The 24,133-nt window shown below is 40.9% G+C and overlaps 1 protein-coding gene across 1 annotated transcript in view; it reads left to right on the top strand.

Moving 5' to 3' along the window:
• LOC143773356 (uncharacterized) overlaps positions 1-24,133 on the top strand; it is a 152,529-nt gene that overhangs the window by 101,954 nt on the left and 26,442 nt on the right. Inside the window, exons 21-24 of the mRNA XM_077260832.1 lie at positions 8,748-8,773; positions 13,498-13,961; positions 21,346-21,398; positions 23,338-23,570. Of these exons, the coding sequence (XP_077116947.1) occupies positions 8,748-8,773; positions 13,498-13,961; positions 21,346-21,398; positions 23,338-23,570 (776 nt within the window). The remainder of the gene's footprint in view (positions 1-8,747; positions 8,774-13,497; positions 13,962-21,345; positions 21,399-23,337; positions 23,571-24,133) is intronic.

A 24,133-nucleotide genomic window follows, 5' to 3' on the forward strand; every position in this document is an offset into this window, starting at 1 on the left:
CACAAAAATTTAGGTTGCACATTTGTGGTACACAGAGGCGCATACAGTGTATATAAAAGAGTCTACACAGCCCTGTTAAAATCATACCAAGAAGAATGATTTCAGAACTTCTTCCACATTTAATGTCACCCATAGTTTCCTGAACAATTTGGGGTCTCCAACGGAACCAGGACAGTTGTCCATTTTCTGCCCTTAATTATTTATTTCTCGAACAATTCCAATCCTTCTGCCAACAAAATGGATCAATCAACTGCAGGAAGAAATTTTATACACTACGTTAAATAAGAAAAAGGAAACAGAATTAACAAATCAACATTACAAAACCATAAACATTAAGGTGGAATTGGTTTACCCAATATTTCGGGATTTTACCAAGTCAACGTTTTAAAGCAAAGTCAAGATTGGTCAGGTGAAAATCGCACAAGCTGGTGAATCTGGAATTATATCTGAGTAACAACCTTCCGATTAAATCATTGCTAGTAACTCATTTATTGGATCCCTCACTAAAACTATCTACATCTCTAACTATGGAGGCTACTAAAATAAAATTTTAAAAAAATGCATGCCTTAAATATAAAAAAACATTAAAGATGTCGGTAAAATAAAAAATATCCTCGTCTCGAATTTTTTAATTAACTTTTCCTTTTTTATTATTAAACCCTTAATGAGATATGATGTACAGGGTACGCCATATGTCATCTCTCTGACTTTGATGTGGGCTAGGCTTGCGAGTCCACATCTTTTCTGACAGATGATGGCTGTAACATTCAGGAACAGTTGCAGGTGGAGCGGAGCTCTAACCGCGGTTGTTAACCTGTCAAATGCCACTTTCGATCTGTGACAGCGGCATGTATAGTGCGTCGGCAGGGGGTAGCACTTTTCTTTGCATTCATCTGCATACCCATGATGTGATTGCAGGGTGCCAATGGGTTGCCATGATGACAAGGTATCTGCTGAAGACCACTGTGCCTTCCATGATGGCACTCCCATGAAAGCTAGCCCGTGCATACATGCATAAGAAACCATGATCTTTGCTATACATTGCAATACTAGGGTATTGCTGTGTATAATATAAGTGATTAGATAATCGCAGGTTCAAGTCCCTTTAGGGGACTAACAAATATAGCAAAAAGTTAAAAAAAAATGTTTTTAAAAATATGAAAAAAAAAAAAAATAAAATCAATATAAAAGTTCAAATCCCCCCAACATGTTCCCTGTGAAATATTAAGAAATAATAGAAAAATACATATTTTATATCACTGTGTTAGTAAAAAAAAAAAGCCCAATTTGTCAAAATATAAAATAAATTATTCTCATCGGAAAACGGCTTAATGAGAAAAAAAATCAAACTGTCAGAATTAAGAGGCAACAAAAACATCTACGTCAAAAATGGCATCAATAAAAACAACGGTTCTGGGCACAAAAAACAAGCCCTCACCCAGCTCCATATCCTGATAGATGAAAATGTCGCCACTCACAAGCAATTTTTTTTTTTTTTACAAATTTTGGAAAAAAATGTCACCACTTAAGTAAAGCGTAAACTGTAAATAAAAAAGATGAAAAATATTGTGGAATTGCACTTTTTTTTGCTATTTGCCCTCACTTTTTTGCCTGCTTTCTACTATATCACATGATAAAATGGATAATGTTATTCAAAAGTACAACTTGTTCCATAAAAAGCGAGACTCACAGGATGTCAGTGGAAAGATATGTCTCTTGCCTGGTTCACAAGAGTTTAAACTCTTGGAAAAAAAAGGAATCAAAAGTCTTGAAGATATTTATATAGATCAAATACCAATTCCTTCTCAAATTATTTAACCCCTTATTGACCGCCAAAACGCATTTAAACGGCGCTCGTTAAGGGGCCTTATTCCCTCATTGCCATTAAACTGTAAAACTGTGATGGGGAATAAGGGAATAGCGCCGCCTGAAATAGCCGACACCCTGCATTATCAGTATCGGACAGATTTGCGACCGATCGGGGCCTATTAACCCCTTTAATACCACTGTCAATCACGAATATAAAAATAAAAACAATAACTGAATATCTGGTTTATGTTTATTCTGTGTCTGAAAAATATGAATAAAAAGCGATTAAAAAATATTATGCACCACAAAATGGTACCAAAAAAATCTGCAACTCGTCCCCCAAAAAATAAGTCCTCATACTGCTCTATTCGACAAAAAATAAAAAAGTTACAGCTCTCAGAATATGATGACGAAAAGCTACTTTTTATTAAAAAATACATTTTTACAGTGTACTTTTTATTAAAAAAAATACATTTTTACAGTGTAATAGCAGTAAAACCTAAAAAAAACTATATAAATCTGGTATCGCTGTAATCTCACTCAGAAGAAGAATAAATCTGTCTTATCACTTATACCACATGGTGAAAAGCACAAAAATAAAAATAAGAACTATTCTTGTACTGCTGTTTATATGTTCATTCTACCTCCCAAAAATCAGAATAAGGCTCATCTCACATTTATCCTGCGCTCTACGTTGAGCGCTTATGTCGGGGTTTCAGTGTAAATTCCCCAAAATTCAGATAAAACCCAGGATGGAACCATTCACTTATAAGGCAGATGGAGCCACTTTGGACTGATCTGTGTTCCGGTAGTATCCCATCATTTTTGGCATCATTTTAGCGCACCAGTGTGGGCGACTACAGATCTGTTCATGCCTAAAATGATGGGTGCCACAGGAGCAGACACTAAACGGACTACAAAGAGTCTACATCTGCTTCATAGTGGGTGGCTCCCTCAGGGGTTTCGTCTGAATCGCATTTTTTGTGGGTTTTACACAGAAACCCCGATGTAAGTGCTCAGCATAGAACACAAGATTCTGATTCTAGCCTTATTCTGGAAGCAATCAAAAAATATAATGTACCTCAAAATGTTACCAAATCTCTAATTTTTCCCACTCAAAACTAACCCCCACTCAGGTCACTGGAACTATAGGAGGTTCCCACGTTACTGGTAGAACAAAGTCTCTGGAAAAGCGACATGGCTCCTGCCCCCTAAAATCCAGTGTGATTCTGTGCTATGCAATCTAAATGCCCCCCTCCTGAGCCCCACTGTGCCTAAACCACAGTAAGCGGCCACATGTTTGGCATTATTGTAGTGGAGAGTACTTTTATGGGTGTGTATCGGCAGAAGCACAAGCTGGGTGCAATGTATGAGGGCACTACAATATATAGGGGCTCTACACTGTATGGGGACACAATGTATGGGGCCGCTACAATTTTACAATACGTTTCAAAAATGATGCAGATGTAAATTAGATATGTGGGAAATATTATTTATTAAGTATTTTGTGTGACATGACTCTCTGATTTAAGGGCGTACGAATTAAAAGCTTGAAAATTGCAAAATTTTGAAAATTTTCTCCAAATTTCCAATATTTTTACAAATAAAGGCAAGTCATATCGAAAAAAATTTACAGCTATCATGAAGTACAATACGTCATGAAAAAATAGTCTCAAAATCAGTGGGATCTAGAGTTATTACCTCATGAAGGGACACTGTTCAGATTGAAAAAAATTGCCCTGGTCCTGAAGGTCAAATTTGGCTCTGTCACTAAGGATTCAAATAATTTCAAATTAAAAGATTTGGAGCTTTTAAAATTTCAGGAAATTAGAAACAATTTTAACAAATAACTGAAATATAATTTTACGCTTGTCGAGCCCTTATTTAAACTAATAAACAATTGACACTACATCCTTTGCTGCACCACATACCTCCCCTTTTCTTCAACCCTAGGGGGGTGGACACATGACATTCAGTGAACTCTGGACAAGGCATCTGTGTTTCCCTGTAGTCTGCTTGCATTCCTCTCCTTAGCTTGACTCATCCACGTGAGAGGGGCATGATCTGTCTCCAAACGAAACGTTCTCCCCAGCAAATAATAGCAAAGAGACTCAAGTGCCCACTTAATGGCCAGGCACTCTCTCCACAATACTGTACCTGGTTTCGGCTGGGGTAAGCTTCCGGCCTCAGGAAACTAACGAGATGCTCTTCCCCGTTAACCTCTTGAGACAGAACGGCACCAAGACCTATCTCAGAGGCATCGGTCTGTACAATGAACTCTCTTTTGAAATCAGGTTTAACCAGAACTGGTGTACCACACAGTACAGATTTTAACTTTACAAAAGGCCTTCTCTAACTGATCATTCCAGTGGACCATCACAGACTTCCTCCCTTTCAAGCAGCCTGTTAAAGGTGCAGTCAGGGTTGCAAAGTTGGGAATAAATCACCTGTAATATCCCACTATGCCTAAAAAAGCTTTTACCTGCTTTATTATGATGGGACAGGGACAGTTCTGAATTGCCTCCACTTTGTTTTCTTGGGGTTTGATGGCTCCTCTCCTAAATGACATAACCCTAGTACCGAGCTTCCTCCAACCCTATGGAACACTTATTTGGGTTAACCCTGCTTGTCGCAGAGAATCTATCAACCCCTGTACCTTTTGGTATGTGACTTTTCCAGTCTGCACTGTACACAACAATATCATCCAGATAGGCTGAGACATAACGGCGATGGGGACGGAGAACAATATCCTTTTACTGCTGGAATGTCGCTGGCGCACCATCCAAACCAAAGGGTAATACTTTATACTGGAACAGCCCTTCACGCGTTACAAAGGCATTTTTTTCCTTAGCTGTCTCTGTTAGGGGCACCTGACAGTATCCTTTTGTGATGTCAAGGGTTGAAAAATACTGTGCCTGCCCAAACCGCTCTATCAATTCATCCATCCGGAACATGGAGTGAGCATCAAATTTCAGAACTTCATTAAGTTTTCTGAAGTCATTACAAAACCTTAGCATACCATCAGGTTTAGGTATTATGACTATTGGGCTGGCCCACTCACTTTGGGACTCTTCAGTCACCCCTAACTGTAGCATAGTTTTCACCTCCTCCAAGATGGCTTGTCGCCGGGCCTCAAGCACCCGATACGGCTTTAGTCGAATTTTGGCCTCTTGCTCCATGACAATGTCATGTTGTATTAGGGAGGTACGTCAAGGGAGCTCTGAGAAAACATCTGTATTTTGGCTAACAAACTCCCATACCTTCTGAACCTGTTTAGGAGACAAAGTATCTGCTATTTTAACTACGGAGAAGGTTTTTCCTGACACACCCAGAGGTAATAGAGCTTTCCTAAAAGCAATTGCAGGCAGCTGACTATCCCCACCAAGATGGTCTCTATCTTTCCATGGTTTAAGCAAATTAATATGGTAAACCTGCTCTGGATTCCTCCATCCGGGTTGATGTACCTTGTAGTCTACCACCTTCTCCATAATCTCGTAGGGCCCCTGCCACTTTGCCAGAAATTTGCTATCTACTGTAGGCACAAGTACCAACATCCGATCCCCGAGCCTCCCAATTATAGACCCGACTTTGAAACCGTTGTGCTGCCTCCATATGTTCCCAGACTAATGATAGGACTGTCTTCATTCTTTCCTGCATTTTTGCAACATGTTCTATCACACTCTTGTGGGAGGTTGGTTGGTTCTCCAAAGCCTCATTGGCTATATTGAGTAAGCCCTGGGGATGTCTGCCATACAATAGTTCAAAGGGCGAGAATCCCGTAGATGCCTGGGGCACCTCCCGCAGTGCAAACAATAAATATGGCAGTAAGAGATCCCAATCCTTCTCTTCTTTGGAGACTGCTTTTTTTAGCATGCTCTTTAGCATCTTATTGAGCCTTTCTACCAAACCATCTGTTTAGGGATGATAGATTGATGTGCGCAACTGTTTTAACATTTAACAAGCAGCAGAGTTCTTTCATAATTTTTTACATAAAGGGGGTTCCCTGGTCTGTTGAAATCTCTTTCGGAATCCCCACCTGAGAACACATACCCATGAGTTCTTTTGCTATGAGCTTAACTGATGTGTGGCGCAGCGGAACGACTTCAGCATACCAGGTGACATAATCTACAACTACTAGGATGTGTTGGTGCCCCCTTGCTGGCTTATTGACAGGACCAACCAGATCCATTGCCACTCTTTCGAAAGGTACCTCTATAATTGGTAGAGGCACCAAAGGACTCTGAAAGTGTGGATGGGGACTGGTTACCTGGCACACTGGACAGGAATTACAATACCATTTAACTTCTTCATGGACACATAGCCAGTAAAACCGCTGCAAAATTCAGTCTAGTTTTCTTTTGGCCCAAATGCCCACCGAGTGCATGTGCTAGGACCATTACGAGCCTACGATTTGCCTAAGGTACCAGTAACTGCTCTATCATTTTCACACGTATTTTCTCAACTCGATACAACAGGTCTCGGTTCAGCTTAAAGCATGACAACACTGTGGCTGCCCCAGGTTGTTGGGGTCCCCCATTAATAAACAGTACATTTCCCCTGGCTCAAGACAAAGTAGGGTCTTGGAATTATCGCCATTTAAATTTAAGTCTGACAATTCAGGACCCGGCAGCAAGTCTTCCACATCCCCGGCCAACACTTCTATGGGAGAATTTTCACCCTCCTCCACCGAAGGGGAGGTTACCCCTACCGCCAGCACTTCTTCCTCTGGGCCACCAGGTTCATGCCCCACTTCTGGAGAATGTAACCTGGTTGCCACCAGTGCCGGCAGTTGTTCACTGGGTGGGACAACCGTTGGCCACAGTGCAGAAAATAAAGGAAAGTCACTTCCAAGTATCAATTCATAATGTCAATTAATCACAACCCCCATCTTGTGGCACCGCCTCCCCGCTGGCATATTTATCACCACTAGTGCAGTAGGATAGTCTTTTAAGTCCCCATGTATACACAACACCCCAATTTTCTGACCAGTATACTCACTGGTTTGTTCCAGGCTGGCTCATACCAGGGTCATGAGGCTCCCTGAGTCCAGTTGGGCCACAGCCGGGGTGCCCTCCACATCAACTTTACACAAATGTCCCATTTTGGAACCCTACGATGTGACCGTTGCTCAAATCAGTTCAGCATAATGGGATTGACGGTACCCAAAGATTGTGTCCATGGGCTCAGCCAGGTGGGGGCAATCAGCTCTCATATGGCCTGGCTCCTGGCACCGCCAGCAGACTATGGGGCCCCTTTCTTCCCCAGACCAGTCTTGAGTGACCTTCCTGGGCTCTGCTCGCTGAGCGAAGGGTAGAGACTTAGGGGACCTTCCTGTCACCTTCTGGGGAGTCCCTTCCTGGAGCTCTTTGTTAGCCCCATATCGTTCTATCAGGTCTATCATCTGGAGTAGGGGATGCCTGCCCGACCCATGATTGGAGGGAGTGGGGCATAGCCCTCCAAAATTTATCAGTCACCATGGGAGACAGTATCTCAGGCTGCAACCACTTTTGTAATAAGTGCAACAGGTCATAATACTGTGACTGAGCTGGCTTAGAGGGGTTAAACTCCCATTGGTGTACCTGCTGGGCCCGGACTAACACATTTACCCCAAGACGTGCCAGTATCTCAGGCTTTCATAGGTCCTGGGGCCAGAAATGGAGGGACGACTTCTGCCCAATGGTCCCTGAGTAGTCTCTCCTTCTCAGCCACCCCCTCGAACATCTCCAGGTATGTCTCGACATCATCAGATTTTTCCATTTTGGGGATCGCAGTATGCACCGCTTTCTGACAACATGGCTTCCCCATTAAGTTCCTCTTGTCTGCGATGCCGTGATGTGCTGATTCAACAGCTGGTTGGTTTCCTGCTGCTGTTGATTAAATATCTGCTGCTGCATATCTCTTGCTGCTGCTGCATAGCCTGCTGCTGCTGTCGCATGACCTCCATAAGCACTTTTATGATGGCCTCCATTTCTGCAGAGTTCCCCGACTGGGTCTGTGTTACTCCTTTCACCCAGGACATAAGCTGGAGTCCAGAGCAAAAATAAGCAAAAACACCACGGCCTCACTGCATCTGCCCGCATTCAAGCCACCAATAAGTGGGGATTTGCTCTGGTTTTCAGTGGCAGGGCCACAGTGATGAGGCAACACACAGGTTTAGAGTCCAAACTTCAGTGGTTTATTAACACTTTAAACAGTAGGTGGCAGAAAGTAATTAAAAAAACGCAAACGTACTTCAGCTTGGTGAACCACTGGTCTCAGGCTCACCCTTGCATGGGACGGGCTTAACTATGCGGCGGCCTGGTCAGTGGCGTCCATCGGGTGCCATTGCCATGATTGCTATCAGTCTTGTCGCCAACCTTTGCAGCATATGTAAACCGACAAAACAAATTCAGGTTCACTCCAGCCTAGCTCCTCACATCTTGCACACAGACCATGTGCCAAACAACAATCTCCATTACACAGCACATAACCACACTCACAGGTGAGGTACCTATCACATGGGCTGATCACGTGATCGTGACCTGATCACTGCAGGTCCTCAACCTTAGGGAAAGTCCCGGCCAAATTTTATCCTGCTGGGAGAAATATATCCTCCGTCCAGCACTACTCCCTTCGCTGCCCCACAGTATACAGCATGAGAGAACGAGGCCTTCTACAATGAAAGGAGAGGGATCACATCACAGATTGTCCTCCATAACTTATAGTCTTTGCTTTAAAACAAGACCTAGATCACAGATCTGTCTATTATCTAGTGTGGGATTCATCCTTGGAGGTAAAAGAGATAAGAATTGTAATCACTGGTGTGCATATTACTGAACGGACCAAGCTAGTTGTTGAGTGACCGTTCTTTGCTTTATATAGGCAGTTAGGCTCATAGGAATAAACTGAACGTGTTTAAGAAAAACAGCAGTAAATGAAATAACTTTTTTTTTTTGCAGACAAAGTCATAAAACTTCAGATGATGGTAAGGATTTTATCTCTTCGTCCTTCTTACAACAATATTATTACTATATTTGATAAATAATCCTGCAATATACGTACAATTCACAGTGATTCCATAAGAAATGTCCTAAAGAATAGACTTAAAAATGACCTTTAACCAAATTTTTCACGGTGAACTGGACACATGCTGTAGTAGGATACAATGTTTTTGTTTTTGTGCTTTTTTGAAAAAATTACGCCTCTCCTTTGCAGCATAATTAGCAATCGCAATCAAAGTATTATTCAATAATGAGTTAATTTTTTTAAGTTAAAGTCGGTGTTATCAGGCAGTTTTTACTGGAGGCATAGAGTACATTTGTCATTGTGTACAGCCCAGATCCCCTGGTCCCTGAGAAAAGAGGAGAAGAGGAGCAGCGCAGCAGAGTTTAGCTGTGTCACTTTACACATTTTTCTATCAGGTCTCCTCCTCTCATACCACTGTCAGCTTTTGCTGTACTGCCTCTACAACACACGGCCAGTTCGGAGATGTCAGTGATCACACTTGAATCTTTTGTACTCAATTTGTAATCACTCTGCAGTGAGATGAGAGCAGAGTCTCATTACATCTTACACTGGAGTAGTTCAGTACAGGCTGGCGAGATGTAGTGACCGGCCTGAGCTCACTGCAGAACAAGTACAATTTGCTTAAGTACAGAAGACATGAGTGTGATTACTGCAATCAGAAGAACTGTTAGAATTGTTTGCAATGTGACAGAGCTAAACTCTGCTGTACTGCCCCTCACCCACACTGACTCATGCATATGGTTAGAACAGGAGTTCATGTCTGTATCATTACATCTCACACGCTGAGATATTTGCTGAAAGCTGTGTGGGCATGTACTTCTTTCCTGTTAGTGCTACTTCCTGCTTATTTGTCAGTATTTCACGATAAGAAGTACATTCTTCCAGTGAAAACTATCCGATATCATCAACTCAAACTTTTAAAAAATTCTCATTAGGCGTCAAATACTTTGATTGCTAACATCTCCACAACAGAGAAGTGAAATAAAAAAAACCTTTTTATTTCATTCACCAGCCACTATCACATCATGTGTCCAGTTCAACGTACAAAAAATTGGTGAAAGGTCCTCTTTAATGGGAAATAGGAGTGTAATGCAGGAGGTAAATACCGTACATCTACAGGTGCTTCTCACAAAATTAGAATATCATCAAAAAGTTAATTTATTTCAGTTCTTCAATACAAAAAGTGAAACTCATATATTATATAGAGTCATTACAGACAGAGTGATCTATTTCACATGTTTATTTCTGTTAATGTTGATGATTATGGCTTACAGCCAATGAAAACCCAAAAGTCATTATCTCAGTAAATTCGAATAATTAACAAAAACACCTGCAAAGGCTTCCTAAGCATTTATAAAGGTCCCTTAGTCTGTTTCAGTAGCTCCACAATCATGGGGAAGACTACTGACTGACAGATGTCCAGAAGGCAGTCACTGATACTCTCCACAAGGAGGGGAAGCCACAAATGGTAATTGCTAAAGAAGCCGGCTGTTCACAGAGTGCTGTATCCAAGCATATTAATGGAAAGTTGAGTGGAAGGAAAAAAGTGTGGTAGAAAAAGGTGCACAAGCAACCGGGATAACCGCAGCCTTGAAAGGATTAAGAAAATTCCATTCAAAGATTTGGGGGAGATTCACAAGGAGTGGACTTCTGCTGGAGTCATTGCTTCAAGAGCCACCACACACAGACATGTCCAGGACATGGGCTACAAGTGTCGCATGCCTTGTGTCAAGCCACTCATGACCAATAGACAGCACCAGAAGCCTCTTACCTGGGCCAAGGAGAAGACAAACTGGAATGTTGTCTGTGGTCCAAGGTGCTGTTTCCAGATGAATGTAAATTTTGCATTTCATTTGGAAATCAAGGTCCCAGAGTCTGGTGGAAGAGTGAAGAGGCCACAATCCAAGCTGCTGGAGGTCTAGTGTGAAGTCTCCACAATCAGTGATGGTTTGGGAGCCATGTCATCTGCTGGTGTAGGTCCACTGTGTTTTATCAAGATCAAAGTCAGCACAGCCATCTACCAGGACATTTTAGAGCACTTCATGCTTCCCGACGAGCTTTTTGGAGATGGAAATTTTCATTCTCCAGCAAGACTTGGCTCCTGTCCACACTGCCAAAAGTACCAATACCTGGTTTACAAACAACAGTATCACTGTGCTTGATTGGCAGCAAACTCGCCTGACCTTAAACCCATAGAGAATTTATGGGATATTGTCAAAAGGAAGATGAGACACCAGACCTCCATGCCATGTCGCATTGATGCAGTAATTGATGCAAAAGGAGCCCCGACCAAATATTGAGTGCATTTACTGAACATACATTTCAGTAGGACAACATTTAAGATTTTAAAATCATATTTCAAGTTCTTGTTATGAAGTATTCTACTTTACTGAGATGATGACTTTGGGTTTTCATTGGCTGTAAGCCATAATCATCAACATTAACAGAAATAAACACGTGAAATAGATCACTCTGTTTGTAATGACTCTATATAATATATGAGTTTCACTTTTTGTATTGAAGAACTGAAATAACTTTTTGATGATATTCTAATTTTGTGAGAAGCATCTGTACATGTAATAACATTAAGAATTTTAAAAAGGAGAAAAAATGTGTCCATGTAAACAGTATGCCTATCCAGTTCGGTTGTCAAACTTAAGATAAAAAAGTGTTCTTTTTGGCTTCAATTTTTACAATCCACTATAGATCAATATACAGAAAAAAAGGAGTGGAACATTGTAGTAATTTAAGCTACTCCTTCTCATTGGGTCTATTAAATATAACATTTATGGAGCCCACTGTATGACTACATCCATGCCATTATAGTCTGTTAGTAACAGAGACATTGGTCACCAATAAATTATGATACCAATGATTAACTGACATGTTATGGAACGTACAGTGGGGGAAATAAATATTTGATCCCTTGCTGATTTTGTAAGTTTGCCCAATGATAAAGTCATGAACAGTCTATAATTTTAAGGGTAGGTTAATTTTTAATATCAAGAGATGGAATATAAAAAATTAAATCCAGAAAATCACATATCAATTATATAAATTTATTTGCATTTTGCAGTGAGAAATAAGTATTTGATCCCTCTGGCAAACAAGACTTAATACTTGGTGGCAAAACTCTTGTTGGCAAGCACAGCAGTCAGAAGTTTTTTGTAGTTGATGATGAGGTTTGCGCACATGTCAGGAAGAATTTTGGTCCACTCCTCTTTGCAGATCATCTCTAAATCATTAAGAATTTGAGGCTGTCGCTTGGCAACTCGGAGTTTCAACTCCTTCCATAAGTTTTCTATGGGATGAAGGTCTGGACACTGGCTAGGCCACTCCATGACCTTAATGTGCTTCTTTTTGAGCCACTCCTTTGTTGCCTTTGCTCTATGTTTTGGGTCATTGTCTTTCTGGAAGACCCAGCCACGACCCATTTTTAATGTCCTGGCGGAGGGAAGGAGGTTGTCACTCAGGATTTTATGGTACATGGCTCCATCCATTCTCCCATTGATGCGGTGAAGTAGTTCTGTGCCCTTAGCAGAGAAAAACCCTCAAAACATCATGTTTCCACCTCCATGCTTGATAATGGGGACGGTGTTCTTTGGGTCATAGGCAGCATTTTTCTTCCTCCAAACACGGCGAGTTGAGTTAATACCAAAGAGATCAATTTTTGATCATCTGACCACAGCACCTTCTCCCAATCACTCACAGAATCATCCAGATGTTCATTGGCAAACTCCAGCCGGGCTGCACATGTGGCTTCTTGAGCCGGGGACATTGCGAGCACTGCAGGATTTTAAACCTTTACGGCGTAATGTGTTACCAATGGTTTTCTTGGTGACTGTGGTCCCAGCTGCCTTGAGACCATTAACAAGTTCCCCCATGTAGTTTTAGACTGATCTCTCACCTTCCTCATGATCAAGGATACCCCACGAGGTGAGATTTTGCACGGTGCCCCAGATCGATGCTGATTGACAGTCATTTTGTATTTCTTCTATTTTCTTACTATTGCACCAACAGTTGTCTCCTTTTCACCCAGCGTCTTACTTATGGTTTTCTAAGTCTATGATCTTGTCCCTGACATCCTTATAAAGCTCTTTGGTCTTGCCCATGTTGTAGAGGTTAGAGTCTGACTGATTAATTGAGCCTGTGGACAGGAGTCTTTTATAAAGGTGACTATGTAAGACGGCTGTCTTTAATGCAGGTAACGAGTTGATTAGGAGCGTCTAACTGGTCTGTAGGATCCAGAACTCTTAATGGTTGGTAGTGGATCAAATACTTATTTCTGACTGCAAAATGCAAATAAATTTATAGAATTTATACAATGTGATTTTCTGGATTTAACTTTTGATATTCTATCTTGCAATGTTTTAAACTAACCTTAAAATTATAGACTGTTCATGTCTTTGCCAGTTGGCAAACTTACAAAATCAGCAAGGGATCAAATACTTATTTCCCCCACTGTATATGTTAAACCGATCCTGTGTTAATCTATAGATGGCCAAATCTACTCTCAGGACACATCACATGCTCCTGTTACCTTGTCAAAAGATTTTGTATAGGTCAAATAGAGGTCAATAACAAAATGTGAATGTACCCTGGAAGGTGTACAGTAATTTCACTGAACCCTCCTCTAGCATTACTACATATTGTTGTGATACAAAACGTTATTGCTATTTACAGAATCAAGTCAAGAATATCACACCTCACAGGGGAATAATACTGAGATGTCCCAGATGAGTAATCCTGAGAAGTCCCAGATGAGTAATCCTGAGATGTCACGGATGAGTAATCCTGAGATGTCCCAGATGAGTAATCCTGAGAAGTCCCAGATGAGTGATCCTGAGATGTCACAGATGAGTGATCCTGAGATGTCACAGATGAGTGATCCTGCGATGTCACGGATGAGTGATCCTGAGATGTCACGGATGAGTAATCCTGAGATGTCACAGATGAGTAATCCTGAGATGTCACAGATGAGTAATCCTGAGATGTCACAGATGAGTAATCCTGAGATGTCACGGATGAGTAATCCTGAGATGTCACAGATGAGTAATCCTGAGATGTCACAGATGAGTAATCCTGAGATGTCACAGATGAATGAAATGATAAAAGAAAATGACATCAGCTGTAAACTATGTGACAAGGTAACAATTTTATCGACAAATGTTGAAGGATCTCCTGACTTGTAAACAATCTCTTCCTGCATAAATGCAGTTCTAATTATAACTAGGGAGAAAGAAACTAATTATAACAAGGGAAATGATGGAGCAGATCTGACACATCATCTCCATTGAAATAGCTCCTCCCTGGAGTGATCAGGTGGAGAAGTGCAGGGTCTTTCTGTTAGGTGTCGAGTTCCCACCCCAGCACAGGGGGAACCTCGAATCGTCTCCGCTGCAGTCTCCCATTTTTCTCCAGCCACAGTGGAGCCTGCTCAGCAGAGACGTCGGTCCCAGCGTCTGACTCAGGCTGATTCCCTACGCTTGGTTACTGCTGCTCTTCCAGGCTCAGCCATTGTGGCCAGTTCTGGTCAGCGGCGAGCAGACATCTCTGGGACTAAGTCCTGCTTTCTCCCTTCTGAGCATGCCCAAAGGAAGTCCTCTCATTGGAGGTCAGGGATCACACGCTCAGGTCCTGTAGCAACTCCCATTGGTCCTCTAGGAAGGTCCTGAAGTTGCTCCAGCTATAAAAGGTTTGCATGGCCACACGGCCATGCGGTAGTATCAGTTTATGTTTGTGCTACGCCATTGTGGTCACATTTGTGTGTATTCAGGACAAAGCTGAAATAAGCCACTGGAATACCAGCACCTCCGGTGAGGAGTTGTTTGTGTGCCTCTCTAACTGCGTGACCACTGACTGCCTTCAGTTCAGCAGTTAGCTGTGAACTCCTGTGTGGTTGTCAGGGCACATCGCTTTCCTCTTGGTGGCTCTGTGAAGTAACAGAGTTCGCTTATACCGCGATATAGTTCCATCACTTACTAGTAGCAGGTTCTCTCCTGCACGGTGGCCCCGGGCTGCGAACGCACCAATAAATTCTCATATATACTCGGTGCGTTCTGCCAGTCCTAACACTTCCTTTGTTCTAAGGATGGAGCTTACTCTCATAATAGAATCTTCTTAACCTTTTTTTCACTGGATTATTAATATTAATATTGTGGTTTGCATTGATCCAATAATTCTGGGAGATATATTTTTGACGACGTAGTGAAGGGACAAACATAACACATTCACTCACATCACTGTAAGACCATTCGAACGCCACCAACTTACGAGTAATAACGGTTTAATAGATGATGCTATCCAGGTAATGTTTGATTTCTATGTAAATGGTAAAATTACAATAGGAAAGATGACGACAATATCTGCCATCTGAAAAGATATCCTGTAAGTTGAGTATCTCATAAAACTCTGATGGATCTATCACATCCCACAATCAACCCCACATGAGCTCATCTAGGGGAGGTATGTGGGCGTAACCTTGAGCTAATAAAAGGCAGTATTTGGCTTTAGGTCATTGTTCAATCTGGAAGTCATAAGTTCGCTGTGAGCATGTTCCACTTTCCCAATCGGAGTGCTTCCCTCTGCTAAGCTCTGAGCCATTTCCGTGACATCAGCTTTAGTAAATCTTTTTCGTTATTCCTTTCTATTTTATGTGCAGTGCTGCTTACCATTATTGACACCCCTTCATTTTTTCACAGACTGTACAATATCTTCAGAAATAAATAGAAATGTACCAAAATTATATCCTCAGGATTTTTTAGTTAGTGGTCCACAGTAGTGTTGAGCGATACCTTCCGATACTTGAAAGTATTGGTATCGGATAGTATCGGCCGATACCCGAAAAATATCGGATATCGCCGATACCGATACCCGATACCAATACAAGTCAATGGGACTCAAGTATCGGAAGGTATCCTGGATGGTTCCCAGGGTCTGAAGGAGAGGAAACTCTCCTTCAGGCCCTGGGATCCATATTCATGTAAAAAATAAAGAATTAAAATAAAAAATATGGATATACTCACCCATCCGGGGGCCCCTGGACCTTACCGATTGTAACCGGCAGCCTCCATTCCTAAGAATGAGCAGTTTAAGACCTTCGATGACGTCGTGGCTTGTGATTGGTCGCGTGCCGCTCATGTGACCGCTCACGCGACCAATCACAGGCCGCGACGTCATCGCAGGCCCTAAACTCCTCAATGAGTAGTTTAGGACCTGTGATGACGTCGCGGCCTGTGATTGGTCGCGTGAGCGGTCACATGAGCGGCACGCGACCAATCAGAAGCCGCGACATCATCGAAGGCCCTTCACGCGCTCATTCTTAGGAACGGAGGCTGCCGGTTACAGCGGTAAGGTCCAGGGGCCGCCGGAGAGGTGAGTATATCCATATTTTTTATTTTAATTCTTTATTTTTTACATGAATATGGATCCGATTCCGATTTCCGATATCACAAAAGTATCGGAACTCGGTATCGGAATTCCGATACCGCAAGTATCGGCCGATACCCGATACTTGCGGTATCGGAATGCTCAACACTAGTGCACAGTAATACAACAATAAACCATGGTTTTCCAACTTACATGTTGCAAAGTCAAAGAAGAAACAGAGTAAGCAGCATGTCCAGCAGTAAAGGCACCCCTAATTAATACTGGGTTGCCCACCCTTTGGCATTGATGACAGCCTCCAAACATTTGTTATAGCCATCTATTAGCTTCTTGCACTTCTCAGTTGGTATTTTCTCCCACTCTTTCTGTGCAGTTTGTATAAACTCTTGAATGTTTGCAGAGTTCTTATTCCCAATGGCAGATTTCTGCTCACCCCAAAGATTTTTATTGGGATTGAGGTCAGGCCTCATTGCTGTCCATTTTAAACAATCCATTTTTTAACTTTTCAACCATTTCTGTGTACTTTTGGATGTGAGCTTTAGGCTATTGTTTTTGCTGGGGAACCCATGATCTTCAACTCAAATCAAGTTTTCTTACACTGGTAAGACATTTTTTATCCAAAATATCTTGATAATTCTCTGATTGCATGATTCCTGTGATATGGTCAAGGCCTCCAGTACCATATGCAGCAAAGCAACCCCAGAGCATTATGAATCCTCCACCATGCTTAACTATTGGTAGGGTGTTCTTCTCCTTATAAACTTCATTGCGCTTTCTGTAAACAAACTGTTGTTTTCCATTACCCCAAAACTCTATTTGTGTTTCATCTGTCCAGAGAACATTTTCCCAGAAGGATTGTGGTTTGTCAAGGTACTCTCTGGCAAAGATTAGTTGTTCCTTTATATGTTCTTTATACAGTGGAGAAAAAAGTATTTAGTCAGCCATCAATTGTGCAAGTTCTCCCACTTAAAAAGATGAGAGATGCCTGTAATTGACATCATAGATAGACAACAACTATGAGAGTCAAAATGAGAAAACAAATCCAGAAAATCACCTTGTCTGATTTGGTAAGATTTATTTTGCAAAATATGGTGGAAAATAAGTATTTGGTCATCTAAAAACATGCAAGATTTCTAGCTCTCACAGACCTGTAACTTCTTTAAGAGGCTCCTCTGTCCTCCACTCATTACCTGTAGTAATGGCTCCTGTATGAACTTGTTATCAGTATGAAAGACATCTATCCACAACCTCAAACAGTCACACTCCAAACTCCACTATGGTGAAGACCAAAGAGCTGTCGAAGGACACCAGAAACAATGCAATAGGCAAGCAGCTTGGTGTGATGAACCACTTTCATTGCCAAGAAAGGATATACAGCTCTGGCAAAAATTAAGAGACCACTGCAAAATGTTCAGTTTGTCTGATCTTTCTCTTTATAGGTTTTTGAGTAAATGTAAATTCTTCTTTTAGTCTATAAACTTCTGACAACATGTCTCTGAAATTTCAAGCAAAAAATTTTGTATTTCTTTTCTGACAAAGAAAAATGGTCAAAATTAAAAAAAAAAACAGTGCTTTCAGACCTCAAATAATGCAAAGAAAACAAGTTCATAATCATTTAGAAACAAGAATGCTAATGTTTCAACTCAGGAAGAGTTCAGAAATCAATATTTTGTGGAATAACCATGATTTTTAATCACAGCTTTCATGCATCTTGGCATGCTTTCCACCAGTCTTTCACACCGCTGGCATAAACATTTAAGCAGTTCTTCTTTGTTTGATGGGTTGTGACTATCCTTGATCCTCTTGATTATGTTCCAGAGGTTTCCAATGGGGTTCAGGTCTGGAGATTGGGCTGCTCATGACAGGGTTTTGATGTAGTGGTCTCCTACTTTATGCCAGAGCTGTATAACAAGATGTTGAGATTAACTTTTGTTAATGACCAAATACTTATTTTCCATAATAATTTGCAAAATAAATCTTGCCAAATCAGACAAAGTGATTTTCTGGAATTGTTTTCTCAATTTTGACTCTCATAGTTGTGGTCTACCTATGATGTCAACAGGCCTCTCATCTTTTTAAGTGGGAGAACTTGCACAATTGGTGGCTGACTAAATACTTTTTTTCCCCACTGCACTTCTTCAGCAGTGGTTTCTTCCTTGGCCTTCACCCATAAACCTCTGCTTGGTTTAGTGTGCGGTCTATGGTAATTGTTGAAACCATGACTTCAGACTGTTCCACGTTGACCTTCAGGTCTTTGGATGTTTGACATGGTCTTTTTGCCACCATTCACGCCAACCTTTGTAGACATATCTTGTCAATTTTCCTCTTTCCCCCAATTCCAGGAATGTTCTTGACAGTTCCATGCTTGTGAAACTTCTTTGTAATATTACGCACTGTTGAAATTCGGATACCAAGGTCTTTGGAGATGATTATATACCCTTTGGAAGTGTTGTGTTTGCTAATAATAGCATTTATAAGGTTCTCAGACAGATTCTTTGTCTCCTCTACTGTGACAAAGGAACAGGGCCTACCATGTAGCTTTTTAAAACACTGAAGTCATCATTCATTGGTTAATTCTTGCCACATAGGCACCGACGATTAATCACAGATGATTCTCATTTGTGATTTACCACAGGAGAGTCAAAATATGTTTCCAAACTAATTTAATGTAAAGGGTGCCATACCAGTGTAACAGAAAGATTTAGGTTTTTCTATTTTTCCCTTACATTGTTTTTTGTTTTAAATTATTTTTTACCATCTGCTCTTTTGTATTTAACACAAGTGCTCAATACAAAAAACTGTTTCACCTGATTTATTTTTTTCAGGAGATATTCCACATTATGTACTTAAACTTCTTAGGTGCCAATAACGATGAGTAGGACTGTAATTGTATATATTGTATTGTTTTGTTCCCATTTTTTATCATCTTGTATACTTGTATATTTGTTATAAACACTGCCTATTTTTCTGGATTAAATATATAAAACATAATAGCTCTGCTCCTCTTGCTTTGTATACCGCACCCATGAAGCCATACGCTACCTGCAACAGATGAGCAATAGGCACTATTATATACTATACTATATAGAGTAATAGGCATGCAATAGCCATTTTGTGGTGAATCACAATAGTGAATTGATTTCATAGCTCACAGCTTAACCAAAGAGATGGAGATAAAGCCATAAAACACTGAATAAATTGCACAGATTGACAGCACAGCAGTGAAGAAATTACTACCTCAATCATAACAAACTCATAACAAAATTTAAAAAAGTTCGAATCACCCTCCTTTTGCCCCATTAAAAATAAAACAATTAAAAATACACATATTTGGCATTGCTGCATTCGTAAAATCTTCAAAACATAAAATAAATGAATCCGATAGGTAAACGGCTTTATGAGAAAAAGCTCGAAACTCTAGAATTAGGTTTTTAAAAATTAAAGCATTGTGACTCGTAAAATAGCCTGTGGGAGAAGGGGTTAACGGTCGTCCGAGGAATATTCTGCCGCATTGAATGAATTCAGATAAATCGTCATGATCTGGTGCTGGCATTTCCATTTACAATTGCTGATCAATCACGTTCCATGTGTACTCTATAAGTCTGCACATCTGGGAAGTCATTAGTCACCAATTGTAAAGGGGGATGGCAGCAGCAGATCTTGATGATTTGCATGTCCAAGTACATGCAGCATGACAGCCTGACTCTATTATAAGTACATCAGTGGAATATTATGCGCAGACACGTTTTGGGGGGGGGCATTTTTATAAGACATTATGGGCCCCTTTTTATAATATGCCCCCATTTTGCCTTCTTATTATAAAGCCGCTTCCTTTATGCTTCTTTCTTATAATACCCCCCATTTTGCCTCTCAATGATTACTATAATTCCCCTTTGTGACTATCACAGTATAAAAAGGAGTTTATACACACCTCACACTGCTCTTACGCTGAGCAGTGAGGAGTTCCTCCTCACTGCAGTCCCCAGGTCAGCAGCGAAATGCAGTGATATCATCATGGCACATAATACCTCCTGCATTGCATCGGCCTCTTGCATGCCACAGTTTGTCTCCTCTATTTACAAATAGCAGAGCAGGGAGCTGATGGCACTGGCTCTCTGCTCCACTTCAGTTGCTGGCAGTATCTGCGTCCTGAAGATGATAATAATTGTCACGTTCTGTCGTCTGACAACATGAGACCAGAGGCTCCTACCCTGTCACTAAGATTAGGGACACCCGATCTATCCCTGTTTTCAAGATCACTTCAGATTGTAAAGATGCTGGGGCCACACACCTTGCTGATCTCTGGAATCAACCCTCATCTGTCACCTCCCCCAGCCAGTTAAGTGGGAAGGAATAGTGTTCGTAAATACACTAAACAGACAAACAAGGTAGGACGTACAGGGACAAATGAAAATGCCAAATACACAAAATATGCACTCACAGACAATAGAGGAATACAGTGATATAATTAGGAAGGTACACAAAAATAGAAGAGGATGGGACTATGCACACCACCAAAAATCCAAGAAACAGTCACAGAACAACTCTCCTTAAATGTCTAAACCTAACACTGAATCCTCCACTCCTTCACCAGTCAGTATAAGAGTTAAAACTGGCAATTTAGATAGCCAAAGCAAAGACTATATAGAAGTGGGGGTGGTTGAAGCTGCAAAGCTGAGGTCTTGCTTCAGAGACTCGAAGCTCAGCAATTTAACTCCTGCACTACTGAAAGAAACTAGCACCATTCAGTAAGATGGAGAAGTGCTTCTGCTCAGTGCAGCAGTACGTGAACTCAGATGCTAGGGTCTTCTGCCTCCTCTCTGTCACGATAAACCCATGACAATACGGTTATAAGTATTGGGGGTCGATGTTGACTACTTGTAGAGATTTGAAGAAATATCATATAAGTACTAAACATTTTTGCAATGTTTATATATAGCAACGCTCATTTCTGTGGAGCAGGGAGATGGTATTTATTACATCTTGTGACATGGCCCTTTCCTCATTATTGAATGAAACGTAAATAAAAAAATTCCTGGAAAACTCTTCAATGACTTTTTTATTTTATATAGAGAAGGACAAATTTTACTTATTATTGTTACAGGTGCTCAAAATGTTCTATAATTTTTTTCTGTATTTTACCAGTCCCAGGAGTCAGTAGAAGTTATTGCCCCCACTATGATTGGCAGCACGTTCCGGTAGGTGACTGTTATATACAAGGTTTCTACTTCTGTTTTTGCAGATGTGTAACTTCTTACTTTAAAAAAAAAAAACATATTAAATACCTGTTATCTCTTAAAAACGTTTAAGGAGACCAAAATGCGAAACCTTTCTCAAATAAATGTAATTATTAAAGTTAAAACAATTAATCACAATGTGGAAATAATAGCTCTGACCATGTAACAGAGAGAGACAGAATACGACTAAATTTGGAAGCTCCACTGTCTGGCTACTTTCACAGTTATGTGAGCCTTCCTGCCTCTGAGCCGGGAAATACCACTGTTTGGGCACTACTGTGTCTTTACACAGGTGTCATCTTTGTTGCTGCATTCCTTGATGCATTATTGGATTAATTACCAGTAGTGATGAGCGAATATACTCGTTACTCGAGATTTCTCGAGCACGCTCGGGGGTCCGCCGAGTATTTTTTAGTGCTCGGAGATTTAGTTTTTCTGCCACAGCTGAATGATTTACATCTGTTAGCCAGCATAAGTACATGTGGGGGTTGCCTGGTTGCTAAGGAATCCCCACATGTACTTATGCTGGCTAACAGATGTAAATCATTCAGCTGCGGCAAGAAAAACGAAATCTCCGAGCACAAAAAAATACTTGGAGGAGCCCCGAGCGTGCTCGAGAATTCTCTAGTAACGAGTATATTCGCTCATCACTATTTACCAGGCTTGTACTTTGGCTATTTTTTTTTAGAAAAATAGATAATTCAATCCTTGCATTGTATCCTATTGAACAGCGACCCAGCAAAATGTCCTGATGCTCTGATTAATGTGCCCCAGTCTACACAGCAAAGCTAAAAAGTGAGTTACAAAAAATGAGAAATATCAGCCTATTGATGTTCAGATGTAGAATTTTTTTACCTAATACACCTGTTATGATGCAGCAAATACCTCAGCACCAAACTTGACATATTCAATGGATTTTGCTGTGTTAAAGCTGTTGATCACACCTTTTTATGCGCCCAAAGCGCCGCCCTCTTTTGTACTCGCAGTGATTCCGGATGTGTCCATTGAACACATCCGGAATCACCGCATCGTATTCAGAGACTGGGTTATTAATCTTGTGGAGATGGAGCGTCTCCGCAATATAAATAGACATGCTGCGGTCTGGAAAGACGCCCCACATGTGCGATTATGCAGGGTTGCCGGATGTGGCCCTGCAGTCATAGTGGAGGTGGTATTTCATAAAATCCCCTCCACTATGCTGTAACATCTGGATGCTGTGGATTGGATGTTGCGGCTGTACGCAGCGTCCAATCCGCAGCAAATCCTGAACGTTTCCTGACAGTGGAAACATAGCCTAATTCTACCCACTTCTTCGTAGGAGCCGTCACTTTATACAAATTGCTTTTATATTTTGATTGGACAATTTGTCATTTTCGGCGATTTGGCATTATACACCTTCATTCTCCACTGTTACTGGGTGTAACTACTTATATCCCAGTGCCAATAGTGCTGTATCTAATAACTCCAAGCCTCAGCCCATTAGCTTCCAAGCAATCTTGTAATCTATCACATCCATCCACATCACTACAAGCAGCTGCATTACCTCTCTATTCTATGGACGATTATCTCTGAATACTACAAGGAACAGAGAAGGTCGGCTTCACAGGGAACACCCACTAAGCCTTAAATCTGCAGCTAAAAGGTAGATGTGAAAAAGAAAGCATATATTTTAAAAAAAGAGGCGATATATAAATCAGCCAACAGTATAGCGTTACACAGCTATAAAATATTCAACGGGCAGTAGGAAATGTGACCTTGATGGAAGAATTCATAAGAGACATCTATCGATTGTGCAGAAGTAGACAAATGTCAGATGCTGGCTGAGAAATGTATGATCCACAAGAAAAAGGCAGCGGTTTCCAGTTACACATAGCTGACATCTTATCCTTCTGTTTTTCAGTCTATCAATAAGATCTTCAGGACTGTTCTGCTGCTCGGAGTCTGGAATTCAGTTCCGTGTGACACAACCGGTGACTCTGGAATATGAGGTGGATTCCTGGAGTAACTACACAGAGATCCTGCAGAATCTGCCTGGGAGATATGAGATTATAGGTCCTCTATTCAACATAAAATCCAACGTAGGACCGAATGTGGTGTCCGCAGTCTACCTCCCTCATTGTCTATGTCTGGGAGGTAATTAACAAAGTCAAATACGATTACAAGAAACATAAACATATTAATAATGTATAATATGATCTAATGTGATAGATAAGATCTGGATAATCCATCTGATGGGCAAACACTTGGAAGATGAGGTTTAATGTTAATAAATGTAGATTACCGCACCGAGGATGGAGTAATCCTATTGCTGCATACACATTAGATGGGAGAATACTCAGGACTGCAGAACAGGAGAAGGACGGGGGATTCTGGTTACAAATAAGCTGAGCAGTATTACTCAATGTCAGCCAGCAGCCGCAAAGCAAACAAGATTTTAGGGTGTATAAAAAGAGAGAAAATCCCACGATCCCAACTTATTGTTACCCCTTTATATAGTTGCGTGAAAAAGTGTTTGCCCCAGTCCTATTCTTTTGCATTTTTGTCACACTTAAGTATTTTAGAGATCACCAAACATATTTAAATATTAGACAAAGATAACACAAGGAAACACAAAATGCAGTTTTTAAATTAAGGTCTTTATTATTAAGGGAAAAAGAAATCCAAACCAACAGAGCCCTGTGTGAAAAAGTGAATGC

The sequence above is a fragment of the Ranitomeya variabilis genome, chromosome 5 (genome assembly GCF_051348905.1).
Source record: "Ranitomeya variabilis isolate aRanVar5 chromosome 5, aRanVar5.hap1, whole genome shotgun sequence".
Lineage (NCBI taxonomy): Eukaryota > Metazoa > Chordata > Amphibia > Anura > Dendrobatidae > Ranitomeya > Ranitomeya variabilis.